General features: G+C 36.2%; 2 protein-coding genes across 2 annotated transcripts; one reads left to right on the plus strand and one right to left on the minus strand.

The window, feature by feature from the left end:
* Nucleotides 1–4,119: 4,119 nt before the first annotated feature.
* LOC110709042 (pyruvate dehydrogenase E1 component subunit beta-like) lies at nt 4,120–7,764 on the minus strand. Its single transcript, XM_021887252.1, has 5 exons — nt 7,466–7,764; nt 7,314–7,317; nt 7,039–7,141; nt 6,879–6,912; nt 4,120–5,417 (listed from the first exon to the last, which is right to left on the minus strand). The coding sequence occupies exons 1-5, from the start codon at nt 7,542–7,544 to the stop codon at nt 4,444–4,446; spliced, it is 1,194 nt and encodes a 397-aa protein (XP_021742944.1). The 5' UTR covers nt 7,545–7,764; the 3' UTR covers nt 4,120–4,443.
* A 986-nt stretch (nt 7,765–8,750) lies between these two features.
* On the plus strand, nt 8,751–10,640 carry LOC110709043 (glutathione S-transferase T2-like). The gene is made up of 3 exons (XM_021887254.1): nt 8,751–9,033; nt 9,098–9,377; nt 10,253–10,640. Exons 1-3 carry the CDS (start codon nt 8,751–8,753, stop codon nt 10,638–10,640), a joined length of 951 nt encoding a protein of 316 aa, XP_021742946.1.
* The last annotated feature ends 6,461 nt before the right edge of the window (nt 10,641–17,101 follow it).

The raw sequence follows: 17,101 nt of genomic DNA on the forward strand, positions 1-17,101 counted from the left end.
ATCTTGTTAGGGTTAATATGATTGTAATTCAAATCGCCAATAATAGATTTATTTGTGCATTAAATTCAACCAACATAGATAAACAGGTTTAGGCTAAACCTATTGATTGCATGTTAATTAAAAATCGCACATGAATACGATCAGAATAAAGTAGAGGCCTATTATTAGGGCAGGTTCAATCTTTTTTAGGTTGGATTTATACCTTCATCCCCGAACCCTTATTTGGTTCAAGACCTTATGGAGTTGACGATCTCTTGGATCTTTAAGGGGTGTAACCTTCACCTCGTGAACGGTTTACAAGTTCCTAAAAAACTTGTTAGCGAATCTTTTGCTCTATCTTCTTCCCTTTTGGACGCCACCGTACTTAAGTGTATGATCACAGTGGGGTTCGAACTAGTGGGATTTAAAAGCTTGAAATTATTCCCTACAAAAGGCATCATACTTGATATTAGCATTTTTTATTTGTTACCCTAAACATGATACTAGGAAGATCAAAACACACTAACATGACGCTAGGAATCATAATAACAACCTAAGCATTATTTCTACATCATAATATCAATTAAAGCACTTACTTGGATGCCTCGTATCTCTTGCTAATAACAAAATACACGCGTTAATAATTTCAAGGAAAATAATAAATCAAAACAATTAAATTAAATAATTGAAATAAATATTTGGGACCAAACCCTCAGAAATCATAACCTTTCACGTCTAGGGCGAAGGCAACTTTGAACTTGGCTAGGTGTGTCTAGTGCTAATGTATGAGGAATTTTGTTTGTAAAAATCTAGGCTTAGAAAGAGAGAGAGAATCAATAATTTCTTAATGAGAGTTGATGATTGAAAAAGGGGAGATATGACCTCTATTTATAGAGAAAAAAGAAGGTCGAAGAATAAGAAGAGAATCCGAATTCGAATCGAAATAGAACTCGATGGACAGCAGTTTTTGCGGATTTTGTTTTTATCATATCTTTTGTTCCAAATGTCCAAATAAGACATTTAATATGTCATTGGAAAGCTCTTTAAGTTTAATTTTCAACCCAATTAGAATCAGATTAAAATATTTTATAGATAAAAAGTTATGGCCGAAATAGTGGAAGGGTGTCAGTTTTAGATAGAGTTTCATATCTCATTCATATCTTTTTCGTTATAACTCGGATTTAATATTATAATATATCATTGGAAAGATAATTTCAATATATATCCAACCATATAAAATTTGGATAAAGATTATGAGCCACGAAAATAAAATCTAACTGTCTTTGAACATCTTTAAATTCGAATAGAATTAGGATTTAAGAAAAAGGAAAGTTTTAAAAAAGGAAAGTTTTTATTTAACTCAAATTCTTTAATCTTATCTTTTCAAAAAGGATAATTAAGATCTTTTAAAAACTTACAGAATCTTCCTATTAATCCTAATTATTTTAGGAATAGGATTAGACCTTTGGACCCTCCACATGATCATTGGGTCGTAGGTAAAATCCGGTTTGGGACTAGTTTAGTATTTTGGCCATAACTTCTTCATCATTCATCGGAATTGGGCTTATAATATATCGTTGGAAAGGTCTTTTTAAGCCCCATCCAACTACACCATTATTGGACCCATATCATGGACCAAACTAAACTGGAATGCACGTTTTTCAAAAATAGGGTAAGAAAAGAAACATTTTCAAAAACAGAAAGAAGAGATATTTTAATAAAAACATCCTCATCACTAGAATTTTCACACTTTTGTTTTGTTTGATAATCAAATGACATGAAAGTATTCATCATTGGGTTTTGTTTTGGGGAGACACATTTGGGTGTCTACAGTAAGGTTCAGAGTTTTGTTTTCTGGTGGATAAAGTATCAAAGCGTCTTTCTCATTTCGCTTCTCTTTGGCTTTCCTTTGCAGCTAAGTTGGTGATTATCAATTCAGTTCTCATTGTTTTGTTCAACCATATTTTGTTTATGTTTCATATCCCCTCCTCGCTTTGTCAACATGTTGATTGAATGCTTCCTCGTTTCTGATGGCGGTTCCTAATCTTCGTCTTAAGAGATGGCCCTTCGCTCTTCGTCTCTACTTCATCAACCTAAGGTCTTGGGCAGACTAAGGCTTTATAGTTTAAAGAGATTTAATTTTACCCTGCTTGTCAAGCAGAGTTGGCGTATATATCAGCATCCTCAACTCCTGGTTTTGCATATGTTATCGGCAAAGTATTATTCCTCCCTTTGGTCTTTCCATCCTAGTCGGGTTTCATGGTCTTTGTGGGGTTTTTGAGGTCTTCTGGCTGGTATGTCCACTTTTCTTCAAGGGATTGTGTGAAGAGTAGGTTAGAGGACTCAGGTTCATCTTCTCGAGGATGTTTGGGCCCTGGTGGGCCTGTTTTCTTCAAATCTGGATTAGGTGGGTAGGATGTTCCGAATCATGTTTGATCCGTATTCTTACACGTGGGATACTTCTATGGTCCATCGGTTTTTTCGACAATATTACTGCTTCGCATAGTTTGTCTACTAACCACCCTCAAAAACTGATGGATGACTTTGTTTATTGGAAATTTACACGTGATGGTAAGTTTTCCACTAAATCGGCTTATGCAATACTGATTCGCCAGTGCATAGTGTCAATGGCTAGTGATCAGGTTTTGACTTCGAGGTGGAAACGCTGGGGAACGACAATTATGTCTAAATTCCAAATGTTTTGCGGGAAAATGCTCTATGATGCTTTACCTCTTTCTGCTACTTTGCATTCCCGGGGACTTCCTGTCAATCCCATCTATGTTCTTTGTCATGATCACTTGGAAACGACTTTGCATTTATTTCAGGATTGTTCGTTTGTCTCTCATCTGTTAACCAATGGTCCATTGGGACTCCAACGTACTTATCTCACTGTACACTCATTTACTCACTAGTTCATAGAGCTGATTTCTGGTCATGGGAAGTCTCGGAATTGGAATAGTCTAGCCACTTTGGTCTTTCTTTTGTGGGCTATTTGGCTTACTCGTTATTAAATTATTTTTAGACAGGCGGTTTGGTCTCTTGCTTCGGTTCTTCATGTTTCTGCAGAATGGGTATCGCGTAGTTCGAAGGCTGCTATGCTTTCTAGCTCCGTTTCGTCCTTCCAGCGACATTAGTTTCCGTGTCCACGTCCTGTTACAATGTTACATCTGGGTGTTAACATGGCTCGTATTTAAGTATTGTCGATTGTTGTATAGTCTTTGATGGTGCTTGGAACAGTCGTGATCAGATTATAGGGGCGGGTTGGATTTATAGAGAGGAATTTTCCCCTACTGTCTTGGGTGGGTGTGCCCGAGTTTGTCGGACTTCATCTACTTTATAGTCGGAATTATAGACATGCTTATGGGCTCTTCAAGCTGCTAGACGAAAAGGTTTTTCGAGTCCTCTACTCTATCCGGACAACATGGTTCTGGTTTCCATGATATGTCGTTCGTTTTTGGATGATATATATTGTGTTTGGTTGTTGGGGGCTATCACAGATATTTTGTTACAATTTGATTCCATCAGGATTCGTAAGGTTCCTCGTCTCCGAATTGCTCCAGCTCATTGGTTGGCTATCCGAGCTCGCTTGTCATTTTGAAAAAATCGCCTTCATTCATTCATGGGTCCTTAATTCCCAGCACATTTAGCTTCTATTCCCCTAAAATTTTAGAAAGTGTCAACTAAAAACGAAAAGAGAAAGTATTGCGTTCTTTGAAATTCTTAATAAATTAATAAGATATAAATATACAATAAAATGGAACAAGAAAATCCTCAAGTAGTACGATACAGTCTTACACCCATTATCGCTTTTTCTTAAACTCTGGGTTTTTAGAATTTTGGCAATAAATTTAACTTCTTTGTAGTGAAATTTGGTGACAATTTGAGTTATAGTTCAATTATACATGGCTCCCTAATGAACAAAAGAAACAAAGCATCTGCATCAACTCAATTTTGCACATTTAAGATCTTTCTTCATTGATCATAGGCTATCAAAAGAGCAAAAGGAGAAATAAAATGATGTCTGAACTATCATTGTATCCGTCAATGAGTATGGATGATGTCAACACTTAAGAATTTTTAAGCAAATTTCGAAATATACTTTGGAAAGGAGTAGCTTTGAATTAACTGAAACATTATATACCAAGCCAATTTTGTCCCCTTGCGGTAATTCCTAAAAATTTAATCTTCAAGAAGAATTTCAAGTATAAGTGTATAACAAAATCTCCAAGAATTCTAACAGCAAACGCTGTAAAAATAAGTTCTTCATTGGCAAGTAACAAAGTTGCTCACAAAATCAGGGAGTGAGCAGATTTCGTGAGCAACACGGCTCAACTAACTTATATCAGCAATATTCAGACATGAATTTGCTAACTACTAAAATACATACCAATTCCAATTGCTTAAATTAAAAATAGAGACGAGGAGATGGGAAGAAAAGAATAGAAAGCTCCACTAAATGGTTCCCTACCTGCACAGCTGCTCAACTGCAGTAACAATTTGAGCAGGTTGAACCACAATCCATTCTTCCAAAGTCCCGGCATAGGGGGTAGGTACATCTTGAGATGAAAAACATACGACTGGGGCATCCAAATAATCATTGAAGTTTTCGTTAATAGCAGCTGTCAGATTGGCACCAATACCACCTGTTCTCATGCACTTTTTGACGATCAGCACTGTGTGTGTCTTCTTGATGGAGTTTCCGATTATGTGCATATCAAAGGGTTTTAACGAGTGGATATCGATCAGCTCAGAGTCATAGCCTTTGTTGACCAGTGTCTTGGCTGCCTGTATCACATGATATCTCATACGGGAATAGGTCAAGATTGTAATATGCTCTCCAGGTCTTACCATCTCCGCTTCTTCCAATGAAAGAACATATTCTTCATCCGGAATCTTCTCTTTGAGGTTATAAAGCAGAACATGCTCAAAAAGAATAACAGGATTCTCACTCCTGATTGCGGCTTTCATCAGTCCTTTAGCATTGTAAGGGTTGGAGCATGCAACCATTTGTATATAAAGAATTGATTGGAAGTAAGACTCAAGACGTTGTGAATGCTCAGCCCCAAGCTGTCGTCCAACACCACCAGGGCCACGAATGACCATAGGAATTTTGAATTGGCCACCAGAAGTGTAATGCAGCATGCCACAATTGTTCCAGATTTGGTTAAATGACAATAAAAGAAATCCCATATTCATTCCCTCGATAACAGGCCTTAGGCCAGTCATAGCAGCTCCAATGCCCATCCCTGTGAAGGAATTTTCAGCAATTGGGGTGTCAAGAACTCTAAGATCGCCATATTTTGGGGCCAGTCCTTTAGTGACCTTATAAGATCCACCATAGTGACCTACATCTTCACCCATGACACATACACGAGCATCCCTTTCCATTTCCTCATCAAGACCTTCACGGAGTGCTTCAAAGAGCAAGACCTCATGCCGGACAATCCAAGAAAAATCAGACATTTTAAATTGCTAAGACAGTTGTAACATATTTTTGGCATGTGAAATTAGCTGAACCATAGCGGCATAACATATACAAGAACTAGAAAACATATGGTAATGATTTCAAGGTGCATGCTGCACTATGGTTTGCATCCAATTTAGCAAAGAGAATTACGAAACAAGTCAAACCCCAAAATGATCGATACATACATGCAAACAATTAAAATGAAAGCCCAATGCAAAAGTTTCTACTCACAGAAGCTAAGTACATAAACAACAACAAACAACATAATATGAGTTTATCTTTCATTCCTAATTATATATAACATGTTAACAAATTGTTCCCCCCACCTAAATATCTGAGCTCTGGGCCAGTGAGTAACTGATAATCACTTCTCAATTCATACTTCTAGTACTTGAATAGAAGGTGGATAACCTTCATGCCCATATTAATACAACTACAAAGCTTCTTTATGGAAGAGCTGGTAATAAATTTCTTCCTTCAATCTCCAGATTTCATGCACCTCCCTTCATCTATTTAAAACAGAGCCACAACCATTGTCATTAACTCTTTAGAAGTTTGAAATTTTTGAGCTTAAAAAGAGTCAATATAAAAAGAACTAGAAGTGGAACAAGAAAAAATGCTAAGTAAGAATGAGTTACACCATAGAAATCCTTTGCCTTCTAATTATCCTTAAAAAAAATGTAACATTGAAAGAGATTATTTACTTACAGTAAATTTTAGAATCTTACTCGGACTATGGTACCTCACACAATTGCGTGTCCAAGTGCCCTACTTGGTTATTTAATGATAATTAACTATGATTTTGAACTAAAATGAAGTGTGTAAGTGTTCTACCCATGTCCGAATGTTGAGGGTTTAACACAGGTACTTGAGGTGGGATGAAGAGTCCGAATAACATAGAATTTTACAACTATTAAGCTTATTTCAAAGAGTGCTTACTAGGATGTTTATTTACATACTAGGAAGTTTGGTAGCTAAATATGTTTACATAGCCTTGATATGTTTAGCATTCTAAAACCCATTTCAGCATTCAAATATAAACATTACCACCTTCGGCTTATAGCGGACAACAAACCCGATTATCTCCAATGTATGTATCATTACGAAAATACAACATTTTATTTAGGTGATATGTTCATGTTTTACAGTCGCTAATCATAGGCAAGTTGAAGTTAAAGAGAATACGAAATGAACAAATCACCTGTAAAGTAAGCTAAAAATCCAACAATCAATAATACCAACATATCAGAAAATTCTATGTACTGTGTTTGGATGTATAAGGAGCTAGTAAGCAAAATCTCAAGGAACCAATAATCATATGTATTAGAGAAACCTATATAATATGTTTGGATGTATAAAGAACTGCCAAAATCTCCAAGTTTTAACTTAATCATACAGGAAAATGGCATAAAAGGCGTTCATTAAGCATACCCGGCTTTTGAAGGTGCAGTAGGAGTTGGTGGAGTCTGCAAATATAAAACAACATTACAATCAAATTTAAGTCCCTAATTTCAGATTTGCACAATGCATAATAATCAAAATTCTTTATGATATACAACACATGATGAGACGGTTGTATAAATAGTACTCACAGCAACAGCTTGAGGAACCAAATTTCCAGTCCGACAACGGCCTAGCATCGAACCACGTTTTGCATTGAGCTCAGATCTTACCACCACAAACCCAACTTTCCTTCTTAAAATAGACAAACAACATAAATCAATAACACAGTTTTTAAAACTGATTACCAAATTAATCAAAACCCCATTAATCTTCAAGGGGAAAAAAACCTCATAAGATATTACAAGATGATAAATTTTATAATAATAGTTATAATACTCAAGATCTCTTCTTGTGAAATTATTGCAATCCTAAAATGTATTAGAATTAGATAAATCAAAGCAATGTAAATCCAAAAACAACTTGACAAAAAAAAATCCAAAAACAAACAAAATTGAATGGATCGCGGAAAACCCAATTCAAATCTAAATTACTAACAACAAGAAATCAGAAATTTACCATTAAATTTGTTGGAATGAATTGAATTGGGAGTTGAGAAAGATGATGGAGTCGTTATAGACTGAATGGTAGGAGCCATTGGAAATTGATCATGGTAGAAAAGATGGAATAGAAAGAAAAATTAGGTGATTGAATGACGAATTTTTATAGGAACAAGAAAGAAAAATCGGGTAATTAGTGAATTTGTAGATGAATTATTATAGGAAGAGAAAAAATGGGCGGAGAAATTGAGGGAAGAAGTCGAAGGTAGTGTGGGTGTGGCCGTGTGAGAGTGTTCAGTTGTTTATAGGTTTGAAGCAGCAACAACATCAACAAATTCTTCTTACAGTATTAAACTTAGGGGCAGTTAGGTAATTTCAAAAGATTAGGCATTTAGCTATTACTCCATGCACTCCTAAACTTTGTCTCATTGAGTCAAAAAATTTGACCATTAATTATCATTGATCTAAAAGAGATAATGCGGTCATGTGGGATTTTGTTGGATTCGTTTCATTGTATATATTGTTAGACCATCTCCAATGGTGAGACTCAAGTGAATATTGTTAGGAGAAAGATATTTCAATGTATACCAATAAGTTGGTATCTAAACTTAGCAATTCAAAAAGAAAGTTGCTAAGTTTAGATACTCAACTTTGAGTCTCGATTGACAAAAAGTGTGGGCCCCATGTTAATATTCTAATATATTTTGCAATTTATTTATTTTTTAGTTTTTTTTTTGTTTGATTACAATTTTTGATATCTCCAACGTCTACTACATACAACCAAATGACTACTTTTTTTTTATTTTTTTCATTTTAAATCTATTGAGTGAACCAATTTCTTCCAAACAATGAACTCTCAAGCATTTATGTGTTCCAATGTCTAATAATGAATATTTGGTTCAATCTTTTTTACAGCTGTTACGTACCAACAACCCAGAAATAATTATTTTGTTTAACAACCCAGAAATAATTAATTCACAAATTGAATCTCAAAGCCCTCAAATGGTAGATTCACAAAATCAACACCCTGAAACTCCAATTGAGCATCAAAACCCCCAATTCTCAAATGAACACCCTGAAACTCCATTCGAGGATCAAAACCCCCAATTTACTCAATCATATGATAATGATGATGAAGAATTTACATAGGAAAATGATGATGGGGACGATATCGTCGTTGGCTAATTGAGGAAGATGAAAAGCTTATTAGTGCTTGGTTATTCTCATCAAAAGACAAGGAGAAAGGTGCAAATAAGAAGTCGGATGGTTTTTGGACACAAATAGCAGCTGAATATAAAGAAAGCATGAAAGGAAGATGTCGTAGAGATATGACCCAGTTGAAGCAACGATGGTTTAGGATTATGCCATTTGTAAACAAGTTTGTAGGTTGCTATGCTCGCACTAATCAACTCAACCTAAGTGGTATGACCGAGGCCGATCTCACCACTGAGGCACTTAAGCTTTATGAGAACGAAAATGGAAAAAAGAAGTTCCAATATTTACATTGGTGGAATGCATTGAAGAATCAAGAAAAGTGGATTCAATATAGTGAAGATATGGCAAATAAAGCTCGCCCAACTAGACAAGGTGGTTCAAACAAAAGGTTAAAGGTGTCCAATTCTGGTGTTGATATCCTCGTCTAATGTTGAAGTCTCACCAAGTACACCAAATGAAGTTGTACCAACTGAAGTTCGTCCATCGGGAAGAAGGGCTACAAAAGGGAAAGGTAAGTTACAAGTGTTTCAACCTAGCCCTATAGTTAAAGAATTAGCTAATGACTTGAAGCAAATGAAGATGAAAAAATTGGATCTTTTAGAGACCATTGCAAACTTAAAGAAGATGGAGGCTGAAAATGAGCAAAGGAAGCTTGATTATGAAGTATTGTTGAAGGATACAAGTGGGTTTTCTAGTGAGAAAAAGCTCCACCATGGGTATTTATGTGACATGATTAAGAGAAAATATGGGATTTAGCAAATTTAACTAGTTATGATCTTGTATGCAAAATGATGATCAATTAAACTATGAGATATTTGATCTTTATTTTTATTTTTATTTCCACTGAGCTTCCAATTTTTATATAGAGGTTTGCTCAAATAAGTAGTATATGTCTAGATATTGTTAGGATTAAAATAGTGTACCTAGTAGCTTAGTTATTGTATTGCCTTTTGGGATTTGTAAGACTTATTTTCGAACTAAATTAATGTAGTATTTGTATTGCCTTTTGGCTTTATATTAATTTGTGAGTAGTTGACATAAAATAGTAATTGGTAGTAGTTGACATCAAGTAGTAATTGTGAGTGGTTGGACCTCATTCCTCATTGTAATAAAATTAGCAGAGCAATGTAGTAAATTCAAGCATAGTAATGGTGATGCGTTAAATTCTCCACCTACTCTCACTCTACCTTTATATTTGTATTCAGATTCACACGTTTAAAATCAATACTTTGCTGCATTCCATCTTCATTAACCCATAACTTCTCAAAATGAACAACAATACACACTCATATTCTAGTGAAACTGATATTCCTAACACAAAGCCAAACTTAGAAGATAATTAAAATCCATATTTAGCCTAGAGTCTCGATGACATGATCATTGACTTGATGGCTAATGATAATTCAACTCAAAGGCTTCAAGAAATTGTTGAGTTGGATATTGCAGAACAACAAAATGCAAGCTCATCAAGTAGGTGACGCCATAGAAAGAAAAGGGATTACATTTTCAGAAAACGTGAAGAAGCATATAAGCTACTTGTCCAAGACTACTTTACTGAGACTCCGGTGTATAATGAACAACATTTTTGTAGGAGATTTCGCATGACAAAACATGTATTTTTACGCATTGTTATCTCTCTTGAAAATCATGATCCTTTCTTCCAGCTGAAACGTGATGCAACTGGTCGAGTCGGGTTATCACCACTTCAAAAATGTACATCAGCCATTCGTATGTTGGCTTATGGAGTTGCTGCTGATGAGTTAGATGAGTACTTCAAAATTGCAGAGTCAACAACCATGGAGTGCTTAATGAGGTTCGTCACTGGAGTGAATGAGTTATTTGAGGAAGAATACTTGAGGAAACCCAACTCCAATGATATTCGCTACCTTCGACAAATCGGTGAAACAAGAGGTTTCTCGGGAATGCTAGGGAGCATAGATTGTATGCATTGGGAGTGGACGAATAGTCCCACTGAATGACAGGGTTAATTTAAAAGAGGTGATCATCGCAAGCCAACTATTATGCTTGAGGCTGTGGTATCACGAGATTTATGGTTTTAGCATGCTTTCTTTGGTACACCGGGGTCTTGCAATGATGTAAATGTACTTCAACGATCACTGGTACTAAATGAATTATTATCAGGTAGAGATCCTAAGGTTTAATATAGTGTCAATGGTACCGAATACAATATGGGTTACTACCTTGCTGATGGTATTTTTCCCGAGTGGTAAGTGTTCGTGAAAACCATTCCTTGTCCTCAAGGGCCAAAGAGAAAATTGTTTGCAAAAGCACAAGAAGGAGCTAGAAAAGATGTAGAACGGGGGTTTGGTGTACTTCAAGCTCGATTTGCAATTGTGCGTAATCCTGCGTGTATTTGAGATAGGAACAAGATTTGGGAAATAATGAGAGCATGTGTCATACTACATAACATGATAGTTGAGGATGAGAGGGATACTTATCCGATTAATTACAATAGCTTCCATGAAGAACTAAATGATGAAGCACCTCCGGTAACATACTCTATGTCCGAACCTCTTGCTCTTTATTATGAAAGCTACTATGAAAGAAATGACAGGGTTCGGGATAAAGCCACACATCGAGCATTACAAGCCGACTTAGTTGAGCATATTTGGAATAAATCCGAGGCGGAACTATTGACTTAGATATTTGATGTTTAAATATATTTATGAAGTACTTAATGTTTTATTATATGAGGATTAATGTTTTCTTTTATGACGATTAATGATTTGTTATTTTATTATAGTATTGTACATGTGTGTTTCAATTTCTAATCTTAAATGCAATGCCTTGTAAAATGACCATTTTTTTTTATGTTTTTTTAATGATATATAATTTTCAAGCCATGATGATGCTAATTTTGTTTAGGATTGATTTCTAATTAAAACAACTCCTACAAAAGAAAAAAGAAATGGATTTGGTGGGCCATAAATTGAAAGTGACATTAGTATAGTATAGAGAGTCTCACTATTGGGAAATTACATTTCACATAGGTGCTAAATTGAGAAGTGGGTATGGTCTCACCATTGGAGGTAAAAAACAACTCATTTTGTATTTCAATACTCAAAGTTGAGTCTCATCGGTGGAGATGGTCTTAACATCAAGTTTTTATAATATTTACTAGCATGAAATTAATTAAGGAGCCGTTTGGTTGAATCATTTGGAATGGGTTGGAATGAAATTAGAATCCATTTCATCTATTTTTTTTTATTTGGGTGGGTGTAAACACCTGATTGTGTCTCCCCAAAAACTAAACCAAGTGATGATTACTTTTCACGTCATTGAATATCGAGCAAGGTGAAATGTTGAAGAGTCTCATGAATTTCCCCTTTTCTAAAATGTTATAATTCAAAATAATTCATTTCATATTTTTAAAATCATTCATTTCGTGTCCTATATATGAAAAACGTCGTCCATAATCTAGGTCCAATAATTGTGTAGTTGGATAGGGCTTGAAAAGAGCTTTCCAACGATATATTATAAGCTCAATTTTGAGTTATAAAAGGAAGTTATGGCCAAAATACTAAACTGGGTTCAAATCAAGCTTTATATGCGAACCCAATGATCATGTTGAGGGTCCATTAATATTAATTATGTTTCTAAAACCATTAGGATTTATCTTAATTTTGTAGAATTATCTAGAAGGTTATTTTAAGTTCTAAAGGCATTAGGATTGATTATTATCTTCTATAAGGTTCTAATTTATCCTATTTTGAAAGATAATGATTAAGAATTGGAAAAATGGAAACTAAAAATCCAACCTTTGCTCGATCTGACAATAAAAATCCAATCTTTAATTAATCTCATAAAAATCCAACCTTTATACCCCACCTTCTCCAACAGATCCATCTGACCTTGAACTTGTTAAACAAGTTAATTTTTTTTCCCTTTTTTTCTTCCTCCTTCCTCCTTCATCCTTCCTTTTGTTGGGGTTTGGTGACTCCGACTCACCGCGAAAAAAACCCTGACCCAAGGAACCACTCGCAATTAATAAAACCATAAAGCATAACAATTAATCACAAAAGGGAAAAATCGGAATTTACCTTTGAAGCGTGCTTCGCCCTCAAAGTCGGGCTCTTACTTGAAAGCTTGAGCTCCGAAAATACGCGAGCCTCCTACGGAAATCCACCCGCAAAACTACTAGCGACTTTTAGGTCTGTTACCTCGAGGTTAGCGATGTCCGACTAAAACCCGAGTATTATATGAGTTTAAGAGTTTTTGCTAATGCAATGCTCTATTGAACTCCTACTCAAGCACTCTTCCAAAAAACCCAAGATGCTTGCGGCTGCTAGCTGCTGCTAGCTATGGTGCGCTAGCGCGCACCAGCCAGCCATGCTAGGCTCGGCTTGGTGCGCATGCTAGCCACCTATGCTAGCATATTTTGCCCCTAGCATTCAGATGCTCGGGGCACTCCGATGCTAGGGTATTTTGGGAATATTGTCGATTTATTATTATTTTGCGCATCTCGTCATTTACTATTTTTTACTTAACTTCCAACGCTCGGTTTTGACGCTCTAAGCTCAAATTACTGACGTCTAAATATTTAATACTCGGGCGACGAATTAATTTCTTCCGAATTAATTCGTCGAGTCGGTTCGTTTACTGCTAAGGGTGTGACCCGAAGGGTTCAGTCAAGATTAAGTTGTAATATTAATTATGCAATAATATTACTGATCGGAAGCAGCCTCCACCTAGGCATTCCGATCACTTGACCTTACTGAATATATTAGCTTTCTAATAATTCTGAACCCACTATCAGAATGATACACTTGTTCTAAGGACACCATTCCTTTCAATCTCCCTTTTGTCCTTCCGGACAAGTGAGCTTTCAGTGTATAGCCCCTTTCCTATGTCTCTTCATGAACTATAGGGTAAGATTATTCGTCATCCCTATTACGTCCAGAAGTGTTTCTTGAAATTCGAGTTTGATTATCAATAAGCAGATGATTTCTAAAATCCATCTGAGCACGGCCATGCATTTTCAAAGTCTCGCTCTTTGAGAGGCCTTGTAAACAACAAGACATGTTCCCTATTGTTAGTAGGGGAACATTCCTAGTCTTGTAATGTAGCTTCTCTTACTAAGAGGACTTAGCTGCCTGATAGCCGTCGTTATAATCCCCAATTACGGTAGACGTTTGACCGACATCAAAAAACGGAATAGTACTCAAACAAGAGACCTTACAATACTCATGGTCAAGGAAAAGATCGAGTTCCGATAGCAATAATGAGAAATATACTTATGACAATTTTGAATCTCTTAAAGTATTCTCATAGGTCGATCCAGTATGGTTCTAAACCAATACCTGTGCAAATGATTTACGTCCTTATAGCACAAGAAACGGTGTTGTAAATCATACTACACACTAATCTCTATTGGTCATTAATCGTCCACCATATAAATGACCTTGATTAGGGATAATTTTCGATTAAAATATTCAATGTTCACTTAATAGGTGTTTCTTTATCCAAGACATTGTCTTGATACCCTATTTTGAATATTCATTAAATCAAATGGACTCATTATTTAATTCTAAACCACAATTAAATAGAAACGGAGTGATTTAAATCGCATTTATTTACTCCAAAACTGAATGGTTCATCATAGTGTTTTACATCAACATTGTCCAAAATTTAATTAAAACATTAAAATAAGGAAATCAAAGCTAGTTTCCAATATGCTTGATTCCCATTGCCTCAATGTGTTTGTTGTGCTTTACTTGAGACAGAGGTTTAGTAAGTGGATCGGCTACATTATCATCCGTTCCAACTTTGCAAATTTTGATTTCACCTTCTGATTTCCATTCTCTAATCATGTGAAATCGCCTTTTGACATGTTTGACCTTCTGATGTTCTCGAGGCTCTCTGGCCTGCGCAATAGCCCCATTGTTATCACAATAGAGATCTATTGGACCCTTGATGGAGGGTACAACATCAAGTTCCCCAATAAACTTGCAAATCCAAACTGCCTCCTTAGCTTCCTCATATGCTGTCAAGTATTCGGCTTCAGTTGTAGAATCAGCAGTTGTGCTTTGCTTAGCACTCTTCCAACTAAACGCTCCTCCATTGAGACAGAATATGTACCCAGACTGTGACTTGAAGTCGTCTCTATCTGTCTGGAAGCTTGCATCGGTGTATCCCTCAACAACCAATTCATCTCTACCGCCATAGACCAGGAATTTATCTTTGTTCCTTTTCAGGTACTTTAGGATATTCTTGGCCGCAGTCCAATGCGCCTCTCCTAGGTCTGATTGGTATCGGCTCGTAGCGCTCAAGGCATACGATACATCTGGCCTAGTACATATCATGGTATACATGATTGATCCAATAGGCGAAGAATATGGAATTTCATTCATCCTTTCCCGTTCATCAAGTGTCTTTGGACACTGAATCTTGCTTAAGGTTATGCCATGTGACATGGGTAGGTGGCCTCTCTTGGCTCTTTCCATGTGGAATCAAGCTAGTACCTTATTAATATAAGTACTTTGACTTAATCTTATCATCCTCTTTGATCTATCCCTATAGATCTTGATGCCTAATATGTACTAAGCCTCTCCCAAGTCTTTCATTGAAAAACATTTTCCGAGCCAAGCCTTTACAGACTCTAATAACGGAATGATGTTTCCAATTAGCAAGATGTCGTCGACATATAAAACTATAAAGGCGATGTCACTCCCACTGACCTTCTTGTAAACACAAGACTCATCTGGATTTTTGATAAAATCAAATTTACTAATGGCTTAATCGAATCGCAGATTCCAACTTCTGCTTGCTTGCTTTAATCCATAAATGGACTTCTTAAGCTTGCATACCTTTCTAGCATTGTTTTTGTTGACAAAACCTTCAGGCTGTGTCATGTACACAGTTTCTTCCAAAATTCCATTGAGGAAGACGGTTTTGACGTCCAACTGCCATATTTTATAATTGTTATATGCAGCAATCGCTAGAAGAATCCGAACGGACTTAAGCATTGCAACTGGAGAAAAGGTTTCATCGTAATCAATACAATGAACTTGTCTATAACCTTTTGCTACCAGTCTAGCTTTGTAAATGAATACATTTCCATCTTTGTCGGTTTTCAACTTGAAAATCCATTTACATCCGATAGGTGTTTAACCTTCGGGTAAATCAACCAAGTCCCATACTTGATATTCAAACATGGAGTCCATTTCGGATTTCATGGCCTCTTGCCATTTTGCAGAGTCGGGGCTCGTCATAGCTTGCTTGTAGGTTGTCGGCTCATCTCCATCCATGATTAGGATGTCCTAATTCTCGATTAAAAACGATCCAAGATATCTATCAGGTTGAGATCTCGTCCTCTGACACCTACGTAGGGTAATGGACTGAGCATTTGCATTGTCGGTTTGACTTTGCATATTTTGACTTTAACCAATGCCAACAGATGCTTCATGAGCACTTTGATTGTCAATTTGTCCTTGTTGCTCGTCCTCTCGAACTTCATCTTGTTCGATTTTCTTCCCACTTGTCATTTTGGAAAGATGTTCCATCTCCAAAAAGACATCATCACCAGCAACAAACACTTTGTTCTCGGATTTGTTGTAGAAGTAATACCCCTTGGTTTCTTTTGGATACCCTACAAATAAAAATTTGTCAGATTTTGGATGAAGTTTGTTAGACATGAGTCTCTTGACATATGCTTCGCATCTCCAAATCTTTAGAAAAGTCAACCGAGGAGGTTTCTTCGTCCATAATTCATATGGAGTCTTTTCCACAGCTTTTGACGAAGCACAATTCAGTGTAAGTGCCACACTTAAAAGTGCATGTCCCCAGAAAGAGATTGGAAGTTCACTAAGACCCATAGTCGATCATACCATGTCTAACAAGGTTCGATTTCTCCTTTCGGATACTCCGTTCCATTGAGGAGTTCCCGGAGGTGTCAATTCTGAAAGTATCCCATGTTCTTTCAGATGGTCATCGAATTCTTGGCTCAAATATTCACCACCTCGATCTGATTGAAGCGCTTTGGTTTTCTTGCCAAGTTGATTTTCAACTTCACTATGAAATTCTTTGAATTTATCAAACGATTCAGATTTGTGTGACATTAGATAGACATAGACATATCTATTATAGTCATCCGTGAAGGTTATGAAATACCGATAACCATTCCTTGCGGGTGTACTCATTGCCCCACACACATCGGTGTGTATTAGGCCTAATAAGTCACTTGCCCTTTCTCATAACTTGGAGAATGGTTTCTTTATTATCTTGCCTAGTAAACATCCTTCGCAATTTTCAAATGATTCTAAATCAAATGAGTCTACAATACCTTCTTGTAGAAGTTTCTTGATGCGTTTGATGTTAATGTGGCCAAGGCGACAATGCCACAAGTAGGTTTGACTAGACTGTGTAGTCTTATCTTTCTTAGTGGGATTATTGACGTTATAGATATCTTTGTCTAAACATA

This window comes from Chenopodium quinoa, unplaced genomic scaffold, assembly GCF_001683475.1.
Source record: "Chenopodium quinoa cultivar QQ74 unplaced genomic scaffold, ASM168347v1, whole genome shotgun sequence".
Taxonomy (NCBI): Eukaryota; Viridiplantae; Streptophyta; class Magnoliopsida; order Caryophyllales; family Amaranthaceae; genus Chenopodium; species Chenopodium quinoa.